At 52.4% G+C, this 21,803-nt stretch overlaps 1 protein-coding gene across 1 annotated transcript in view; it reads right to left on the bottom strand.

Moving 5' to 3' along the window:
* Positions 1-21,803, bottom strand: part of PKN3 (protein kinase N3) — a 335,392-nt gene that overhangs the window by 271,171 nt on the left and 42,418 nt on the right. The window contains exons 4-5 of the mRNA XM_078646592.1: positions 16,837-16,966; positions 5,199-5,350 (exon numbers count right to left, since the gene is read on the bottom strand). Of these exons, the coding sequence (XP_078502718.1) occupies positions 5,199-5,350; positions 16,837-16,966 (282 nt within the window). The remainder of the gene's footprint in view (positions 1-5,198; positions 5,351-16,836; positions 16,967-21,803) is intronic.

A 21,803-nucleotide genomic window follows, 5' to 3' on the forward strand; every position in this document is an offset into this window, starting at 1 on the left:
CCCGGAAAGCTGGAAGCACGCCGAAATCAACGCCCTCCTCAAGAAGCCCAAGGCGGATCCCAAGGACCTCAAGAACTTCCGGCCCATCTCCCTGCTCCCGTTCCTGGCAAAGGTCATCGAGAAAATCGTCAACAGGCAATTGGCCCGCCACCTGGAAGACAACAACATCCTGGACCCGTCCCAGTCCGGATTCAGATGAAACCACAGCACCGAGACAGCCCTCATCGCCGCCACAGACGACATTAGGCACCAACTAGACAACGGTGAAACATTAGCCCTCATCCTCCTGGACCGGCCTGCTACCTTCGACATGGTCAGCCATTGCACTCTAAAGACACGTCTCCTAGAAGCCGGAATCCAAGAGAAGGCCCTTGACTGGACCACGTCCTTCCTCTCCGGCAGAACCCAGATAGTCCGCCTCCCACCCTTCCGATCCAAAGCCACCGACATCATCTGCGGCGTCCCCCAGGGCTCATCCCTCAGCCCGACGCTGTTCAACGTCTACATGGCCCCCCTCGCACAAGTGGCCCGAAAAGCACGACCTCAACATCATCTCCTACGCCGACGACACCCAGCTCATCCTCTCCCTCACCAAGGACCCACACACCGCCAAAACCAACCTCCACGAGGGAATGAAGGCCGTCGCCGACTGGATGAGGAGCAGCCATCTGAAGCTGAACTCGGACAAGACGGAGGTACTCATACTCGGACCCACCCCCTCAGCCTGGGATGACTCATGGTGGCCGACCACACTAGAAACAGCTCCAACACCCACCGACCAGGCACGCAACCTAGGATTCATGCTCGACTCCTCCCTCTCCATGTCTAAGCAGCTCAACGCCGTCTCCTCCTCCTGCTACAACACACTCCGCATGCTCCGCAGGATCTACAAGTGGATCCTGACCGATACAAGAAGAACGGTGACACAAGCCCTCGTCAGCAGCAGACAGGACTACGGCAACGCACTCTACGCAGGAATCCCAGCCAAACACCTGCGACGACTACAACGCATCCAAAACGCCTCCACCCGACTGATCGTAAACGTCCCCCGCCACAGCCACATCACCCCCCACCTGAGAGACCTACACTGGCTCCCCGTCGACAAGAGGATCACCTTCAAGCTCCTCACCCACGCACACAAAGCACTCCACAACGCCGGACCAGCCTACCTGAACAGCAGACTCCGCTTCTACACCCCCACCCGCCAGCTCCACTACACCAGCCTCGCCACTGTCCCCCTCCATCCAACAAACGACCTCCGGCGTCCGATCCTTCTCCTACCTCGCCGCCAAGACCTGGAACACCCTCCCTACCCACATACGGCAGACACAAGACCTACTCGCCTTCAGAAGACTCCTCAAGACCTGGCTCTTCGAGCAGTAGCAGCACCCCCCTCCCCTCAGCACCTCGAGACCCTCACGGGTAAGTAGCACGCTCTACAAGTACTCTGATTGATTGAAGGCGGCAGCCTGAGTGGAGTTCAGATGCTCATGCCCAGGAGTACCAGGTTCCACACACTGTGCCCAATCCAGAGCCACTAGGATTATTTGGGCACAGTTGTTCCTCAACTGCTTCAAAACTTGGGGCAAAAGAGATAGTGGTGGGTAGACATACAAGAGACCTGAGCCCGACTTTAGGCAGAATGCGTCTCAGAAAGCGCCGTCTTGCGAACTCTAGCTCACAAAATTGCTGACATTGTGAGTATTTGATGCTGGCGCAGAGATCGAGCCTGGGTTTTTCCTTATTCACAAAAGATACCCTATATCACCTCCAGGTGTAACTACCATTTGTGATCCACTAAGTCGGCGGCTGAGTTAGTCTGCCCTGGCATTTAAAGATCCCGTCAGGTGGAGCTGCACCAGGAAAATTCCCTGATGATAGAGCCACATCCAGAGATAGAGCCTCCTGACAGGGTCCACTACCCCTCCCCGCACTGCTTGCTGCAGTACCACATGGCGACGGTGTTGTCCATGAGCATCTGTAAAAGCCTCCCTTTGATGGCGTGGGAAGCAAGGCCTTCAATGCCAAGAGAATCACTCACAACTCCAGCTAGCTGAACTGACGGGAGGCCTCGACTGAAGACCAGAGGAATCTGATCAGCCCCACCTCTCGCAGATCTTCCCAGCCCGGAAGTGATGATTTTATCAACACACTGCACAGCGGCCTCCTTGGATGGTTTGAGAGAAAGTAGGTGGTCTTCCGAAGCAGTAGGCAAAACCTGGGCCACTTGGGTCCAAAGCACATAGTAGTTGCGGCCAAGCAGGCAACTGGTATTGAAAGAGTGAAGGGCAAAGCTGATGGATGAGAACATGCTTCAGCCGGAGGTCTCAATGCACTTGTACGGTCCGGTGGAGAAGTATGGAAAAAGTTTGGATTGACCCTCCTGGTGAACACCTGTGCCACTAGACTTTCAGGCATCAATGTTATGCTGCAGAGACCTGGCTACTCAAAGCAGGGCGATGGCACCAAGCTATCTGCCAACTGACAGGAGGTACAGAGCGCAGCTTCACCCATGCTCCCAGTAGGATACCGGTTAGTGCCTCATTAAAAGGTGGAAGAGGGGAGCGTGGCCAAGCAAGATGGCTGAATGGACGTGGTCCTTTGAGGCTCCGTCACCAGCTTGCTGCCAGAGGAGACATCGAGCCCCAACATAGTCGATAAACACCGGAATGGGTCTATAAAGACACAGTGCATTGAGGGTAACAGCGGAATCGGCTGTGCCGCTTAAAAGATAACGGAGGACAAATCGAGGAGGTGGCGCGAAACAAGATGGCGCTGTCCCGCCGCGAACGCAGACCCTGAGAAGTAGAAAGGAGGACGGGGTGAGCACTACCAGAGAAGGAGCCCGAGGCAAACACCTACTGTCAGAGGGTGAGAAACCAGCAAGCACATTAGGAGGAGCGCAGAGAAGAAGATCGGGTCCTGTGTGGTCCGGAGAAGATACCGGCCAAATGTAGCGAGGTCCCAGAGGGGGGCGGGGGGAGTAGGATCGAGGGGGACCCCCCCAGGGTACAATAGCCCTCGACCCACAACACCGGCTAGAAGGGGCTCTTGGAGGCACAGATACACCAAGGGCGGAGAGGGTACTCCCACAGTCCCGTCTGACTTAAAATACTAGATGAAGTAACCCTTTGGGGGCCAGCACAAGGGACTCTCCCGGAGTCCCTTGAGGAACCGGAGGCCCCTAGTGGGGCTCCCTGAGAGGTCACAGGAGACAGTGAATGAGGCCTGGACACACAGTCCTTGACTGACCCCAAGATGGCCGCCATTGATGACAGACACCACAAGGAGCCCCACTCTTTACTTCGTTGATAACCCCAAGGCACACACCAGGGAAGTCTTTACAGAAGCAAGAGATAGCATAGAGGTGGGTGCCAGGCACCCCTAGTGAAAAAAGGGGCCCAGGATTCCCTGGTGGGTGGTGGAGACCGAATCTATGTGACCTAAAAAATCCACAACCAAGGTGTAAAACTACTTTACACCTACAAATAAAATACAAGCTTGCGAGCAAGTGAGTACTAAATCCAGCATGGCGCTGACCAAGGAGGACCTGCTGGCATCCCTGAAAGACTTTAAAATGGAGCTGCGTAATGAATTAAAGGGCGACCTCCAGGCCTCAATGGAACAATTGAAAATCGGACCCGTCAGAAAAGATGACCTCACTGCACCAGGATGTGGACTCTATAGGGACGCGGTTGTTGAGACAGAGGTCCAAACACAAGAGCTAGATAAGAGAGTGATGGACAACAAGGTACAGCTCCTAAACACACAGCTACAACTGGGCCTATTGAAGAACGAAGACCTGGACAACAGGTCCAGGAGAGACAATATACGTGTCAGAGACCTGAAGGAGGGAGCGGAGGGGCCCGATCTGGATGATTTTATAGTGTCTCTTTGCAGAGATCCTCGGTCCAAAGCAAATAAAGATCAAAATAGAAGCCCACGGACGACCCGACAGACCTGAAAAACTACCAGCCCATCTCCCTCTTATCCTTCGCCGCCAAAGTCAGAGAGTATCGTGAACACCTGTCAAGTACCTGTCACCAGAACTTTAGTTTCCACAGGAGCATACAAATATTTTCTCAATCCCCTACTACACTAGTGCTGGCGATATATGCTCACTAGTAGCAGAGAGGGGGAAAGGGGATTGGGAAGAAAAAGATAGGCTGCCACTGGATTCCCTCTGGGTACTGGCTCGAGCTACTCTCCTTGTAGATGCCTGCAAGAGAAGAACTTCATATAACCACTTCTACTGTACGATACACTGTGACTCTCTATAATTACTTTCCCTCTTGAGGTGTCTTATTCAGGTAGGAGAGCTGCAACACAAAAACTCATAACTTCTATGATTACACAGAGCAAACTAATCCTAGCTTGTCTCAACCTATTATACCTGTATCTTATAAACGTTATCTTCCTGACTATTTTATTCTTATTTGACGTGTTTCTATTAATCAATAATTGGCATATTCTTTTTCTTTTAATTACAGAGGCAAGACCGTTGTGAAAGGAGTTGGTGTATAAATATATATCTCTTCTTGGTATGCCATGTCAATAATTTGACTTCTAATTCTGTAATGAGAGTACTAATCCGGTAAAGGTCTTAGTCTATGTCCCTTCCTTATTTTCAAAATACTCTGTAAATTTCCTTGAGGAATAATTGTGAGAAACTCTCAGCTGTCCTTTACTCTTTCTCTCTTGAAATGTAGAAATGAACACAGGAGAGGCTAACAAACTACTTGTCAGCCTGTCACCAGAAATAGCTCTTTGAAAATTGATGGCCTCTTTGCACGCTGTATATACGTGAATATTTAACTTACTTGCAGGCAAACATGGGCAGCCATCTTGAAATGTCTCGATTGCGTAGGAAACAATATTTGCAGCCACAACGAGACTAACCTAAGTGAAATGGCTCTATGAAGTCAAAAGTAAAGGTGCCCAGATCTTTTACCACGGGCATAATGTCTTTTTTGAGCTTTAGAGACTCTTTCCTGACCACTCCTGACAACACCCAGCTGACCGCCTTCACCAAAGAAAACTCGATCCTAGACTCCTCCCAGTTCGGATTCCGCAGCAACCACATTTTTGACATTATGATGCATGCGCACCTGGTCTGGCTAGGATCTCTGTGACAGAACAGACCTCATGTAGACATGCTGGCAGCCTAGGGATGGCAGTCTTCATCCACTGACTCTCACCTCAGCCAGAACCTTCCGATCCTGCAGCTTCCAGCCTCTGAGCAGTTTCACCACATTCTTAGCTCCCTCAGAGACAGCAGTCTCAACACGCAGGTGATGGCGTAGCTCCTCGAGGCGGAGCTCCAAGGCACTGAAGGAGGGTTCCACCCGGACTGAAAAGTAAGGAAGACACAATACCAAGTGTTACATGGAGCAAACATCTACAAGACGGCGCAAATGAGGAACATGAAACACCAGGTCAGGGAAACATTTCATCACAGTCCCCACAGTGAGAGAACATGCACCCGGGGACACCAGAGGCGCACCCTCCTAGAACATCAGAGGGCCCCCCCGGACACCAGAGGCCCCCCTGCACCCACCCCGGACACCAGAGGCACCCTCCCGCCCCCCCCCCCGGACACCAGAGGCACCCTCCCGCCCCCCCCCCCGAACACCAGAGGCGCACCCCACCCCGGGACACCAGAGGCGCACCCCACCCCGGGACACCAGAGGCGCACCCCACCCCGGGACACCAGAGGCACACCCCACCGCGGGACACCAGAGGTGCACCCCCCACCGCGGGACACCAGAGGCGCACCCCACCCCGGGACACCAGAGGCGCACCCCACCCCGGGACACCAGAGGCGCACCCCACCCCGGGACACCAGAGGCGCACCCCACCCCGGGACACCAGAGGCGCACCCCCCACCCCGGGACACCAGAGGCGCACCCCACCCCGGGACACCAGAGGCGCACCCCCCACCCCGGGACACCAGAGGCGCACCCCCCCCCCCGAACACCAGAGGCGCACCCCACCCCGGGACACCAGAGGCGCACCCCACCCCGGGACACCAGAGGCGCACCCCACCCCGGGACACCAGAGGCGCACCCCACCGCGGGACACCAGAGGCGCACCCCACCGCGGGACACCAGAGGTGCACCCCCCACCCCGGGACACCAGAGGCGCACCCCACCGCGGGACACCAGAGGCGCACCCCACCCCGGGACACCAGAGGCGCACCCCACCCCGGGACACCAGAGGCGCACCCCCCACCCCGGGACACCAGAGGCGCACCCCACCCCGGGACACCAGAGGCGCACCCCACCCCGGGACACCAGAGGCGCACCCCACCCCGGGACACCAGAGGCGCACCCCACCCCGGGACACCAGAGGCGCACCCCACCGCGGGACACCAGAGGTGCACCCCCCACCCCGGGACACGAGATGCGCACCCCCCACCCCGGGACACCAGAGGTGCACCCCACCGCGGGACACCAGAGGCGCACCCCACCCCGGGACACCAGAGGCGCACCCCACCCCGGGACACCAGAGGCGCACCCCACCCCGGGACACCAGAGGCGCACCCCCCACCCCGGGACACCAGAGGCGCACCCCACCCCGGGACACCAGAGGCGCACCCCACCCCGGGACACCAGAGGCGCACCCCCCACCCCGGGACACCAGAGGCGCACCCCACCCCGGGACACCAGAGGCGCACCCCACCCCGGGACACCAGAGGCGCACCCCCCACCCCGGGACACCAGAGGCGCACCCCACCGCGGGACACCAGAGGCGCACCCCACCCCGGGACACCAGAGGCGCACCCCCCACCCCGGGACACCAGAGGCGCACCCCACCGCGGGACACCAGAGGCGCACCCCACCGCGGGACACCAGAGGCGCACCCCACCGCGGGACACCAGAGGCGCACCCCACCCCGGGACACCAGAGGCGCACCCCACCGCGGGACACCAGAGGCGCACCCCACCCCGGGACACCAGAGGCGCACCCCACACCGGGACACCAGAGGCGCACCCCACCGCGGGACACCAGAGGCGCACCCCACCGCGGGACACCAGAGGCGCACCCCACCCCGGGACACCAGAGGCGCACCCCTCCCCGGGACACCAGAGGCGCACCCCACCCCGGGACACCAGAGGCGCACCCCACCCCGGGACACCAGAGGTGCACCCCACCGCGGGACACCAGAGGCGCACCCCACCCCGGGACACCAGAGGCGCACCCCACCCCGGGACACCAGAGGTGCACCCCACCGCGGGACACCAGAGGCGCACCCCACCGCGGGACACTAGAGGTGCACCCCCCACCCCGGGACACCAGAGGCACACCCCGGGACCACAGAGGCGCCCCCCCCCGTGACACCAGAGTTGCGCCCCCGTGACACCAGAGGGGCCCCCCCTGGGACACCAGAGGCGCCCCCCCCTGGGACAGCAGAGGTTCCCTCCCCCCCCTCTCCCGGGACAGCAGAGGTTCCCTCCCCCCCCTCTCCCGGGACAGCAGAGGCACCCCCCCCCCCCCCGGGACAGAAGAGGCGCTCCCCCGGGACAGCAGAGGCACCCCCCCCCTGGGACAGCAGAGGCGCACCCCAAGAACCCAGAGGCACAAAGGCTGAGAAGGCGGCAGCTGAGAGATTCTGAATCACTTGTTTATAAGGACAGGTCCCACCAATTTGACAGTATCTTGCTACGTCAAAACAGCTTCAATGAAATAACCAGGGTTTACCCCGAGGAATCAAGAGCAACAGGCTTTTCCTCAAAGAAAACCTGTTAGTATAACAGAAAACCTCAAACCAATGTTATAAAAAAACAAAATTCCAAACCCAATTTCGTAAAACGAGGAACAAATGTAATACACAAAATGGGGAAGACAGTCAAAAATCAGATTAAAGGCCTAGATTTTTTGAACTTTTTAAGTTTTACACAGAAAGCACCAAAACGACACAAAGCATCAATAAAAGTCTATGCCTGTGGGAGACCAGGACATAGGTGTGATTTGAGGGATAGGACCATGTAGAGGCGGTCAGCAGCCCTAGCAGGCCACAGCGGTCAAAGGTTTCACTTGGGCCACTCAGCGCTTGGCAGAGTGGCCCTGCTAAACTCATGGGTGCCCCACACTACTGGGAGTCCATTGAAAGCACAGTGCTTCCAATGGAAGAGGCTACAGCCACCATTGGAAACCTCAGACCTAGAGTCCCATCTGCCCAAAAGCAGCCAGACCCTAGCGACTGTAGACTGCCCCATGTACGGCCGGGCGACCACAGACAAGGGCAGGCAAAATGTAAACTGCCCCCCAGGGCAGGGAGAGCAGTGCCTTCACATCTGGGCTTCAGAATTATTTTTTATCACGCCACAAATGCAGCCTTCAGCGTACATTACAAGTGTAATATCTTGCCTTTAATGGAGCTTCCAAAGTGCATCAACAGTGGAACCCTTGGCTACAGAGGGTCTGATGAACATTAGATGTGATCTCCCAAACTACGGATGGAGACTGCGATATACAATGCTTGCGGAGCCCTCTAGCCAGGGAGTGTGTTGTGCTCCTCCTGCACACAACTGATGGAGTCCCCCAAACCTCCCCAGCCTCGAGGAGGCTGAACATGCACCTTACCTGCGGTGCCCCACGGCTTGCCTGCACACCGCTGATGGAGTTCCCTACACCCTCCGAGGAGGCCCATGGGGCACCTTACCTGTGGGGCCCCCTGGGTCCTCCTGCACACAACTGATGGGAGTCTCTGTAGGAAGCCGTCTCTCCGTACAGTGTACTCTGTTTTAATGCACCATATAGAGTCCAGTGGATCCCCAAACGGTACACAGAGGTTAAGGAAGATAATACTAGTACTCTTTTTGTGATAGGGTGGCTGAGTAGTTAGGCCTCACAGAGGGTGGGGCTAAGCATTTGTTGTACTCACAGGGGCAACAAATGAGACACACACTCAAGAATAAATCGGAGACCAATTTATAAAATAGTATACATTTTTATGTAATTTTTAAGACCAAGAACACAGTTCTAAGGTAAGTACTTACGGAGTTATGATTTTCCAAAGTTTGGAAAACATTGCTTTTATGCGCAATTAAGCACCTTTGAAAACAATAGGGAAAAAGCATAAAAATGCATAAATTAAGGCAATGCTTTCACGAACGTCACCTTCTCGTTTTAGGACGATGTTGAGAGCAGGTCCAAAGTTCCAGCAGGAGAAGTTCAGGAGCATCCCGGTTCGGCCCGGGAGCAGCGTGCGGAGGGTCTTGGAAGCTGGTGCGCAAAGGAGGGAGCCACTGGAAAGCACACAGCACAGGAGGGCTTACGATGTCCGGTGGGGTTCTGTACTGCATTTGCCATTTTACAAGTGCTAAATTACATGTTGACCTCGATTCCATGCAATGCTCTGATCTTCCATTCTGTTGCACCGCACTTCCATTTAGTGCTGCCTTGCCCTGTAGTTACACTTCAGCAGTAACAAACATGTTTTTCACGTAAACCAGTACAAGCTGGTGCGAGGCATCTCGTGAGGATGCCTCATGAGGTTATGTTGTACCTTCAGCGTGTTTTCGTGCATTCTATGCTTTTCTCTAGGATAGAGGGAGTATGGTCGTGCAAAGCTCCAAGGCCGGAGATAGGGAAAGGACTGTCTTTTGCCTCGACACAGCCCAAACAGAATCTGGCCAGGTCTGTCTGGATGGGTCTGATGCAGAGATGGGGCCAGCACCTGTGAATAGATGGGCGAGAGCGCCTGCTAGAGGCTTCTCGAACATGTTGATTTAAATTATAAAAAGCGGTGTCTGTGGGGTGGAGCTCAGGAACTCAGTCTTGGAGCGGACGCACTCGCGGGACAACTTTGGTGCCCGGAGAGATTACTTCCTGAGCCCCCGGTCTCTACAGGGTTCCCGACTTGGTGTTCAGTGCTTGGCCAGGGATGTTGAATTCTCCGGTGCGGACGCATCTGGTGAGGTGCTTTGAACATTAACTGTTTATATACCTGTATTCACAGTTTCATATTTATAGATATATAGCGTGGTGTATTCATTGTCTATTGCCTTTCAGTCGGTGCCTAAGAATTTATTAGCTTCAGTGACTTATTGCCTTTGCCTACAATATTAATAAAGCTCATTTTTACCTCCAGAGGAGTGTTGGAGTTTCTGTGTGAGTAAGTGGTGTGCATAAGTTCAGATACGCAAGTGGGCAAAGCAATACAGGTTCCTTCGAGGGAGAAGGTTGTAAGAGCTTGGGGACTACAAGAGCACAGCTGGTTGGTCGTTGGCAGCAATGGTGGGAATAGGTGCAGAGCAAAAAGGTCATCAGGGCGTTGTCTCTTTTTAGGTCCTCGCAGTCAGAAGCAGGCAACTTGGAGAGGCGATCTCCCCATATATCCCTGATCTCCCTCACAATCTGGCCCAAAGTGAGGGCATTGCCCTGGTAATTGGGGGGAAAACAGATTGTGTACCTACTCTATGCTGACGACATAGTAATTTTGGATCGAACGCAGACACTCCATACATTTGCTGAGGCTCACCATTTAATGATTAATATATCAAAAAATAAAATTGCGTATGCGTTGTGTATGCATGGAAGAAAGAAGCTGAAGTGTGGACATTTTGTATGGTCTGTAAGTGGGCAAAAATTGGAACTTGTAAAACCATATACCTTTTTAGGAAAAATAGTGTGTGGCAACCTAAGCAATAAAGCCCACACTGAAAATATTTTCTCTAAAGCCATCACTCAGGGTAAAAGCATGGGTTCCCTTTATAAGTCTACCGGAAAACGACAATTTGCACTTTTATTGGCGGGGTTTGAGCAAAAATCCCCGCCTCCCTGCTGTATGGTATGGAATTGATCGATGTACGGAAATGGGGATTTTTAAATGAATCGGAAGGCCGAATTTTAAGAAGTTTAGCCACAGTTAATTCGGCATGTTCCATGGTCGCCCTCTGGTTAGAAATTGGATTGAGAAGTACCTGGGGACAAGGTCTCGCAGGGATAGTGGGTTGGGACGTAGGTTTGGTAAAGGGTGATTTTGGTACACCAAGATCTTTACTTCAGAAAGAAGTTTTAGAATGTTTGAATGAACAGTCATTAATTTTTAGAAATTTTAGGACTGCGGTTGATTTGCTGCAATTAGATCAGTCCCCGCTCATTACCTTATCGATCAATTAAGGGCCACTCTGAAACTGGCCACTAGGGAAACAAGTTTCACAAGGGATAGGGAAGCTTGCACTCTGAAGAGGGGTGTCCATCCGGTTATTGATTCCTGCGTGATAAATAAAGTACAGGGATATATTTCTTGGAACTTGCCACATGGTGTGCTCCGTTTTTGGCTATTACTGAGGCTGGGTATGCTCCCTTTAAATCCTTTATTGTCAAAATGGTATGGTTCATCACTGATTTGTAATGTGTGAAAGAATGTCCTGCATTATTGCATTATTTATTTGCCCAGCATTACAATTGTGTCGGCGAAAATGGATGAGACGAATAGGTCTACAGCTATCTATTCCTCTGGACTCAGCACTAATTGATTCTCTCTATGAGCCGCCAAATGAAATGTTCGGTCTTAGAATCTTAAACTTTTTTAAACATGTACTAAGGCTCATTAGGTATGTAGGGAACAGCTGCTTTTATCCTATGTTATTTACCTCCTACACTTTTGAACTTAGGGCATGAGGGGTATTTTTAATCATTTTGTACCGTATATTATATTGCTATGTTTTAATCTGAAGACTTTTTATAATGTTGGATTCCGCTTAGGACTCGCTGGTGCCTTGTCGGGAAGGAACATTCTCTGTGTTATCACAATAGGGGGTAGATGTAGGTAGTTCATATTTACCGACTCTTAAATACCAAATTTTACCGATTCGGTATTTAAGAGTCGGTAAATTTGAAGGGGGGAGATGTAGGTATTACAGATTCTGTAAATACCGAATCGTTAAGATTCGGTATTTACCGAATCTGTAAATACCAAATCGGTATTGCCCATTGATTCCTATGGGCCTTGAAGCCCATAGGATTCAATGGGAAATACCGATTCTGTAATTACAGAATCGGTAAATACCGATTTTAGCAAGGGTGCAGGGGGTGTCACTTTGACACCCTCTAGCACCCCAAAGACGGGCATGTGTGCCATGTGGCACACAGACATGCCCTAAGGGCATGTCTGTCTGTCACATGGCTATGTGTGCATGCACACATGTGCATGCACACCTGGAATCGGTATTTTATCACCCAATTGGATTGGGTGGTAAAATACCGAATTTGTAGGGCCTTTGGGACTCAGAAGAGTCCCACCTACATCTGGAAGGTACCGAATCGGTAAAAATACCGATTCGGTATTTTACAGATTCGGTAAATTTACCGAATCGGTAAATTTACCGATTCTGTAAAATTATGCCCCTACATGCTAATTCTTAAATACCGGTCGGTAACGGCCGAAAACGGCCGTTACCGACCGGTATTTAGGCTCCTACATCTGGCCCTAGAATCCTTATTATTGTGTTGTCTGTTTCTCAGTTTATGTGGATCTCCACGGAGTTCCGTCATCATAAAAAATAAAATTGAATTGGCCAGTCGGAAGGGGCATTACCCCGTTTCTCCACCATCCGAAGATGGTTGAATTTCAAGATAGGGGTTCAACTCGCCTAGGGGTGGTGTTGGCTAATTGGGGACTATCTGCCTGATCTAACTAATTTTCACACCTTTCCTCCGGCCAAAAGTGGAGCTGGAAAGGGGGGTTGGCTTCCCCAATATCTGGAGGTTTTGGGTTGGATTTGAAAGGCAGCAAAAGCTTCCCGTTGAGGAAGGCCATCCTGTCCTGGAGAAGGTGTGAAGCACCGCCACCTACAGCAGGCTTTGTCTCTGTCCTCAGGGCGCGGGCTCTCACCCAGGAGGTCAGAAACTTGCCTGGTGGCGGCAGACTGGGGAAAACAAGTCAGAGACTGTTGGACTTGGCCCTTCTGGCAGGTTCACCCCTGAACTTTTTGCTTTTTATATGTGACCTGGGGATGGTGATTCTTGGTTTCTGCACACTTTCACTGTCCCAGTGGAAAGTGCGTGTGCACTCTGAGTGCGTGTGGTGAGATAGGCCTGCCCTCCCATAGGAATGCATGGGGAATGTATGTGTCCCTGGTAGTTCCTGATGCGTGGGGTGTGCAGGCTCGAGTCTTGTATGTGCAGACTTGTGTGATTGAATGCTGCGCAATGATGTGTGCGGTGTTCATAAAGTAAAAAAGTAAAGTCCACTTTTGTAAAGCGCACAATCACCCGTAAGGGTCTCTAGGCGCTGGGGGGCCGTCGGGAAGATTAAGCGAGCTATTGCCCAGAGTCACATGGTGCTGGGCTGACCTGCCGCCGGAGCCGGGGATCGAACCGTGGTCCCCAGATGTGTCTAATATGGAAGTGCCACTTCTAGACATGGGTGTGCATGTGCAGTGAGTGTGCAGGCGTGTGATTGGCTGGAGCTGGCTGGTGAGCCTGGCTCTAGGAGTCTGAATGGGTCTACCCCGGTGGTGAATGGAGAGATTAGCATGCTGATGTGAGGGAGGGGTGCACCTGGGTCCTGAATAGGGCTGGCTTTCCCCATACAATGCTAGCTCCGCCCCCTGTGGTGCGACTGATGACCCTAGCCTGCCTGGTGAATAGGAAGGGTGGCTGAGCACATCAAGAGTGCTCCAAAACCGGCTGCGACTGGTTTCTCCCCCACTCTGCACCCTGAGACAAAGGGATTTGCTGTATAAAAAGGGGATGTGTCTCCTTACAAAATGTTCTTGTTTCTGAATGGAATCTACCAGGGGCATGCGGCTGCTGGGGCCCAGGGCCCTGCCCAGCCCCTGGATATCCTGGATGCCTGGAGGACCCCTCTACTTCCTGAACCCTGAAAGAGGGGGCCTTGCTGATGGTGGGGCCCAGGAGGAACCACCATGGGGGCTGTCTCCTTGCTGGAGTGCCCTGTGTGCTGGCCCTGGGTCCTGCTTTGCCTCCCTGACCTCCAGGACCTTTTTGATGGACTTTTGGGCCAGTAGCGCTGGGGAGAGCTTTGCTTTTACCCCTTTATCCCCACAGCGCCTGGAAGTGCGTGGTTTCCCCTGCCAGGAGCGCTGTGTGGCTGGCCCTTTGCTTTTTTTTGTGTGGTTGGGGGGTGGGGGGGGAAGAGTAGGTGCCTACTGTGCGTGTGGCCCCGCAAATTGCTGATTTACGGTACTGTTTTTATGCCCCCCAAGCGAGTGCCCACCTCGCTTTATAATTAAATTGAAGAGGGAGCCTACCCCTTGTGGTTCACCGCCGCAGCCCAAGAGTGTGCACAGACCCCGCCGGGACGCCGTGCTGCCTGCGACGACCCGGAAGTGGTTGGCGGGCCAGCCAAATGCAGCGCGTCCTGCCCGGAAGTCCCGCCTCCGCAGTCAGCGCGAGGAGAAGAGGGCGGCCGAAGGTGCAGGGGGGCTCCGTTGTGGAAGAGGAGCCCCGTCCTGCGCACAGAAGAAGCCTACCGAGGCCGTCTGGTCCCTCGCGAGGCTCTCGCAAGTGAGAGAGCCCCGCCCGCTGCCTGTGAGAGGACCCGATCCCAGGAGCGGGACCAGGTGAGAAAGGAGACGGGGACCGGACGAGGAGTCCTGTAAGCCGGTGAGTGGGGCTCCGTTTGGCAGTGCGGGGGGCATTTGTTTGCAGAGCCGCAGAGGCTCCACCTAGGGGCATCTTCTCTCGAGCCACGAGGGCTCCGGGCCCCATTTCCAGGAGAGGGGGCGTCGGGGCACATTGCCGGTGCCCGCCCCCCTCCTCCAGCACCCTGGGGCATTGCTTTGTTTCAGAGCCCCAAGAGGCTCCACCAGTTTTGGGGCATCTGGGGTGGTAGAGCGGCCCTGGCAGACAGCGGGCCACTCCCCCCACCCTGGGCACGATTCTTGACGACCCCAGAGAGGCTCAAGGGGCCATATTTGTTTTACGAGCAATGAGAGGCTCTGGAGTGCCGCAGTGTTTGTTTAGAGCCCAAGAGGCTCTTGGGGCCATTTGTTGATTTCGAGTCCCCAGAGGGGGGACTCCAACGTCAGGGGACATTCTATTTTTTTAGGGCCACGAGGCTCCAGCATTGGCCCCATTGTCTCCACAGCTGCCCAGCACTTAGTGGGCAGCTGCTCCGTTTAGGCCCTGTCTTGTCCCTCAGCTGCCCAGCAAGTAGTGGGCAGCTGCCACGTTTAGGTTTTGGTGCAGTGGCGCAACCTGGACTTTGATGTAAGTTCTGTGCTAATGTAATTTCTGCGAATTGTTCTTTCCTGCACCTCTGAATGTGTATTTGATACGTCATGTGTTCTCCTGTGCTGCACCTCTGAATGTTATTTGATGAGTCATGTGCCTTGTTCCTTACACCGCTGAATGTATGTTTATACATTATGTGTCTTTCCTACACCTCTGAATGTTATTATGCATCATGTGTAAAGCTTCTGATTGTTATATGTTCTAAGTGCTAGTTCTACTAAGTGCATATTCCTGACAGTGGTGCCTGGGCCCTGTCCTGTACATAATCCCCTGTAAATTCCGCCCATGCCTGTTGGCACATTGTAAAGTGTGTGTTTCTATCTAATGTGTTTTGCAATACAAAGGCTATTTTTACATATACCTTGTGTGGAGTTCCTTTTGCGGGGGGCCTGGGGTGTTGTTGCTGGGGTGCGTGCGCAAATGCTTTACACATTGACGCCGAGATAAGCCTGACTGCTCGTGCCAAGCTACCAAGAGGGTGAGCAGGGGTTGTCTTGGCGGGTGACTTCCTTACCCTGACTTAGGAATGGTGGTTTCTCCCTGGCTTTGGCGCAAGCCTTAGCCAGCCAGAAATCCCATTTCTAACAGAGACCAAACCAGTGCTTGGTAGGTTTTCAGGGGCCCTCTTAAAGGGTCTCCTGTGTGAATTTATTAATAAATACAACACAGGCATCAGAGAGCATTTATTAACACAAGATGTTTGGTACCAAACACCTTAGAAATCAATAAAGCCATCACGGAGCTTGGAAAACTTGCTTTGACAAGTAAAAAAAAGGATCTAGCCCATGCACTCGTCATGGTTTCCCTGTGCACTTACAATATCTCAGAATAGACTGGACATTGTAGGGGCGTGTCTGCTCACGCGGATATGCCCACACATAGGATATACTGCACCCTGCCTTAGGGCTATAAGGCCTGCGGTAGGGGGTGAATTACCAATACCTTATGGAGTATATGGGGGGAATGACACACAGGGCTGTGTCCCATGTCTACTCTTTGGATTTCTCTGCACCAAGATAAACAGCCCGCAGTGGCCTTATGCATGATCTTGGCGAGGGGTCCCTGTGGTGGCACAATACATGCTGCTGCCCCAGTGGACTCTCTTCAGTACCCATCGGTGATGGGGGGGGGGTAACCATTTACTAGGGACTTACAGGAGTAGCTGAAGTTGTGCCAATCGTGGTACAGTGTTTAGGAAATAGATATAGATACAGCACTGGGACCCTGGATGGCAGGGACCCAGTGCACCTACAACTCAAAATCACATCAGGCAAGAAATGGAGGCTAACCATGTCACAAGAGGCACAAGAGGCACTTTCCTACAGACCCCTACACCCCCTGGCCTCCGAGGAGGCTGTTGGTGCACCTTACCTGCGGTGTCCCCAGGCTCCTCCTACACCCACCGCTTCGGAGGAGGCTTACGGTACACATTACCAGCAGTGTCACATGGCTCCTCCTGTACACAACTGGCGGAGCCACTACACTCCCCGGCGTCTGAAGACGCTCATGATCCAGCCTACCTGTGGTGTCCCCCAGGTCCTCCTACACAAGCACACAACTGATGGAGTCTCCTACATCTATTACCTGTGGACCTCTGGCATCTGAAGAAGCGGACGCTGCTCCTTACCTGCGCCGTCACCAGACTCCTCCGGCACACCTGCACCCTGAGTCACTTTCACGATCTGCATTCGAATCAGCTCCATTTTTGTCTTGCTGTCGTGAAGCATCTGCTGAGCCGTGCTCAAGAGTTTACGATCCTAGCAATCAGGAAAGAAAACGGTCATTGTAGCGGATGAGCCAGCAGAAGAGAAGGAGATAATCTAACAATCAAACAGAAAGCTGAACTAGTGGGAGCTAACAACCGAACCGAGACTCAGACAGAAGAGGACTGGAGATTCAGCTCTCTCAGTGGTGGCAGTGGGAGATACTGCAAAGCAGTGCAAACCTTGTGTTATCTGCTCAGGGTCCCCACAACAGGGGTGAGGTGCAAAACCCTACAAGCGGCCTCTGGTTCAAGCATTACATCTCTGCCGAGAAAAGGAATGAGTTATTTACCTGTAAATGCAGTTCTCCAGTATTGGATCTTTTATAGATTCACATGCTTGAATCATTCCTCGTTGTTGAAGGGGGAGTCCCACTGTACCAGTAAAGCAGTATGTATCACTATCATAGGCTATAATGGGAATGAACACTATTCGAAAAACATTATTAATCACCTACAGTTATAGAGGCTCACCTTATGGAAGCAGATGATGTACGACTGCCTGTCCTATGGCTGCATCCCTTTGCTGCGCCGATTCTAGGCAGTAGTTCGGGAACATGCACGTGCTCTTGCACATCGCAGCACGGAATTTCTTCTCCAGTGTCACACCTGCAAACAGAGCAGTCAAGGTGGACACTGCCCTCATCGAGTGCACCTTCGTTGTGAATGGTTCGCCAACTTTGATGCAGCAAAACTGTATAGTAGCAGAAATCTATCATGCGATGGTTGCTTTCGTGACTGAAGTCCCTTGACGAGACGGACTATAAGAGACCAACAGCTGATCAGTTTCCCGGAGTTAAGTAAGATGTAGATAGATTTTAAGACATTGCTTAATGTCCAAGATGTGGAGAGACCTTTCAGTGGGAGATGCCGGATTTGGGTAAAAGTATAAAGTATGAAAAGTTCATTGAGATGAAATTGCGATGGAACCTTGGGGATGAGTTTTGGGTTTGTTCAGAGAAGCACAATCATCAGTAAAACTCAAGAACGGTTCCAGCGGTGTGAAAGCCTTCCACCAAGCTCGGGTCCTGCGATGAGACAACGCCGGACAGAGCAGGGCCTCCTTTTTCCTGAGCTGGGCTCCAGGAGAGGTGAGGTACACTCCCTGTACTATTCAGATGTAAGAGACACCGTTTGGTACAGAGGAACGCGATTTTGGACTATTTATGTATATCCTTTACAGATTGTCGTTACGTTCACTTTATGTATGCAGTAGCTAATGCTTAGAAATCTGGCCCTGAAGAAAGCCATGGGATCTTGTCCCTACCGGCTGAAACATGTTGGCCTTGTAAATGCAGTTATATGTTTAGACTGCTTCCTCTGCATTGTTCTTGTTTGTTTGAGGGAAAGGACAAATTACATTAGAGTTTTTCGCCTATTGATCCTTTAACCCTTGTTTTTAACTCACACATCTTTTGATTTTTGCACTGCACTCGATCCCATCTTTATCATTTGTTCATGGGTACCTTAGCGATTGATGGTGCGACCCAATTGAGTAAGGGCGATGGATGGGTCTCATTGATCAAGAGACATACCACCCCATTTTTGGATGACCAAATGAGAACACTTGATCTACATACCTATTTGATGGGAATCCAACACATCTCTGTACGGGTCTTACCAACAATCTCAGTAGGTCCTTCGACAGGTTTGTCCTGGCACACATTCTGATATAGAGACTTATGTAGCTCTATTAGCGCCTAACTCACTTATGTAGGAGTTTTGCAGCAGCTCGGAGTACTTGAAGCTCCGTTATAGACCCCCGGTTCTTTTGTTGTTAGGATTACAGTTAGGGGGATACGAACTGGGCAGGTCTTTAAATTTCCCTCAGACCCTTCTTCAATTGTTTGTGTCTTACTAATTCACAGTGAGGCCTAGTCTATGAAACGAGAGATAAGCTTTGAAAGCTTGATGTGGTGTTGAGACTTTGAGCAGCCAGTCGTCTAGGTAGGGGAATACTGGATGACCTTGTTTCCCGAGTGTGGCTGCTACTGGGGCAAGACATTTGGTGAAAATGCGGGGAGCTGACGTAAGGCCGAATGAGATAACTCAAAACCGGTAATGGGTGCCGGCTACGGTGAAGCTGAGATTTATGCAGCGTTTGGGATGTATGGGAATGTGGAAATACGCATCTTGTAGGTCCAGAGAGGTCATGTAGTCTCTGCTGTTGAGCAGGATGTAGGAGAGAGTAATCATGTGGAAGGATTGTTTACGTAAGAATTTGTTTACCTTCCCGAGGTCTAGGAGGGGTCTCCATTCCCTGGTTTTCTTTCTTATAAGGAAAACATGGGGAGTAGAATCCCATGCCTTTCTGGGAACAAGGGACCTTTCCTATTGCACCCTTAGCCAATATTCAGAGAGCTTGTTTTCTCAATAAGTGAAGAGCAGGTGGGTGTGCTACCCTGGGAGGATTGTTTGGTGGTCTCTGCACAAACCTGGGGTATGTCCATAGTTGACCAGATCAAATACCCATTTGTCCAATGTTATCTTTCTCCTTTGAGGGAGGTAGTTGGCAATATTCGCACCATGGAATGGGAAGGAGTGGACGTAACTGGCACCTGGACTAGGTCATTGTTTACAACCTGCATCTCAACCCTGGGGGGTGGGTTGCTTCCGACGAGGGTCTTGTTTGTTATAGGATGCCGCAGGCGGTTGATGATATGCCTGATGTTGGCAAGCGGGTCTGTATTGGAATTGGAAGGGATGGTACTGTTGGGAGCATCAAAACCCCCTCTGTTGAATAACGTCTGCCTCGAGGCAACTTATTTAATTGAAGGGTGCAGAGGGACCTAGTGGTATCTGTGTCAGTTTTTAATAGCCACTAGCGCATCATCTATATGCTTCCCAAACAGTGTTTCTCCATCGTAGGCCAGTCTAAAGGACATGGCTCTAAGCATCCGTACCTGCTCCAGCTAATTGGTGAAAGCCTGTGGATAATCTCAAAGGAAGTGCAATCACCCTCGTGGAGAATCTTTCTTGCTTCCTCCATCTTGTCATCGGGCACTAGGTCGACGATGCGAACGGTATTGGAACAGATTTGCAGATCATAACGATCCAGAGAGTGGTCTGCTCGAACTGTAATGGCAGAAAAGAGGGAGAACCTCTTCCCAAGTTGTCCAAGCGTCTGCCTTCTTTGTCTGGTGGCATAGAGATGGGAGCAGAACAATTTTTGGAGCTCCATTGCACCGCATGTGAAATCACAGAATCCGGTTTGGGATGACCTATGAGGCAAGCGGGGGAATCCTCTGTAGCTCTGCACATTTTGCCCACGAGAGGTGGCACCATCGCCACTGTAGCTGGGGTTCTCATTACCTTAATCCCCTCCTCCCAGATAACGTGGGTTGGGATGGCTCCGACTACCTTGCTTGTTCTTTGAAGTCATGGAGAAACCAGACTGACTTAACGGAGCTGGGAGGTGAAATCTTGTTACAGCCCAGTCCATTAGGTTATGAAAGCCCCTGATGTCCTCTGAAGAATGTGGCAGTGGAGGCGACAGAGTGTGGATAAGTTAATCATCCCACTCATCCCATTGAGGTTGAGGTTACGGGATCTCACCATCTTCTCTGTCATCTTCTGTTGATTTTCGGTCGTTCCTTGGTGGCGCGGCTATATTAGATGCGGGTGTAATCCTGGGCGTGGTAGCTGGAGGAATGTGCCTTGGAGTAGCAGAAGAGGTAGGTTTAGGTGGTACTACCGGCTGCTCCTGCGAAGGGTCAGGAAACATCTTACTATGGTGTTACAGCATTGCCTGCAGATCTTGGACAAGCAACAGGGGGCATCTGTACCTCATCATACCTGGGTTGTAGATGAGCACGAGATCGATAATGCTCATAATGCCTCTTGGGAGGGGCATAATACTGGTGAAAGAGGTGAGACCTTGCTACTAGAAGTTAACTCAGGCTTAAAGCCTTTTCTCATCAACTTTGTAATTTTTATCATTGATGGTCCCGCCGACAACATTGTCGTCAAGGTGAATTTCGCTGTCAACTGTGCTGTCGCCGATGGTGTCGTTGGGGTCAGCACTAGCTATGTCTTAGTAGATGACAGGATTCTTGTCGACAGACCTCCACGGCTGTCGTCTTAGACAGTGGTCTAGTGGACCAGACGGTGATGACAGTCGTAGTCGATACAGTCGACGGTGGTGTTGCCATTGACGGGGCTTTGAGAGGAGTTTTATGCCTTGATGTCGACAGTTCAGTAGAGGAAGAACACGGACGTTCCCCGGTTGAGAGGAGTCTGCCTCTGTGGAGATGTATTTTCTTTTCGCCTTTCTCAGAGGTTCTTCATGGTGAGTTTTTAAGGCTTTGCTGCCCTCCTTAGATGTCCACTGGTCAGATGATCTTGACCCTTCCCGTTTCCTCACTGACGTGTCACTGTCCTCCTCGGATGTGGTAGATCTGAGTTTTAGACTTCTGTAGCCACAGAAGAAGCCTCCCCTCCCTGCCCATCAAGGTCTTAGAGGAAGAGGTTTGACGTATGTTGCGCTCCTTTACCTGGTGTTGAGGGTAGACACAGTCTATATGTGGATCATCAGGGGGGCGTGGTTTCGGCGCCGACCGGGATGGCTGCGTGAGCGAGTTGCTCCACGCCGAGTCCCGTTTTCCATCCTGATTTACTTGGCCCCGAGACCCCTGGCGGCGTAAACCGAGCTCTGGAGGGGTCGCTGACCCCGAGTAGAGAGTTTGACCCCCGTCAGGACCCTGGGCGACGCGCGCGGCCGGACCCGGCGGCCTGGCCGATCCGACTGGTGTGAGGAGGCAAGATGGCGGCGCCGTCGGAACGGGAGCGCTAGTGCCTGAATATCGCGGAGCGGTGAGCGCACTGGAGGCTCC

Source organism: Lissotriton helveticus, chromosome 5_2, assembly GCF_964261635.1.
Source record: "Lissotriton helveticus chromosome 5_2, aLisHel1.1, whole genome shotgun sequence".
NCBI classification, from domain to species: domain Eukaryota; kingdom Metazoa; phylum Chordata; class Amphibia; order Caudata; family Salamandridae; genus Lissotriton; species Lissotriton helveticus.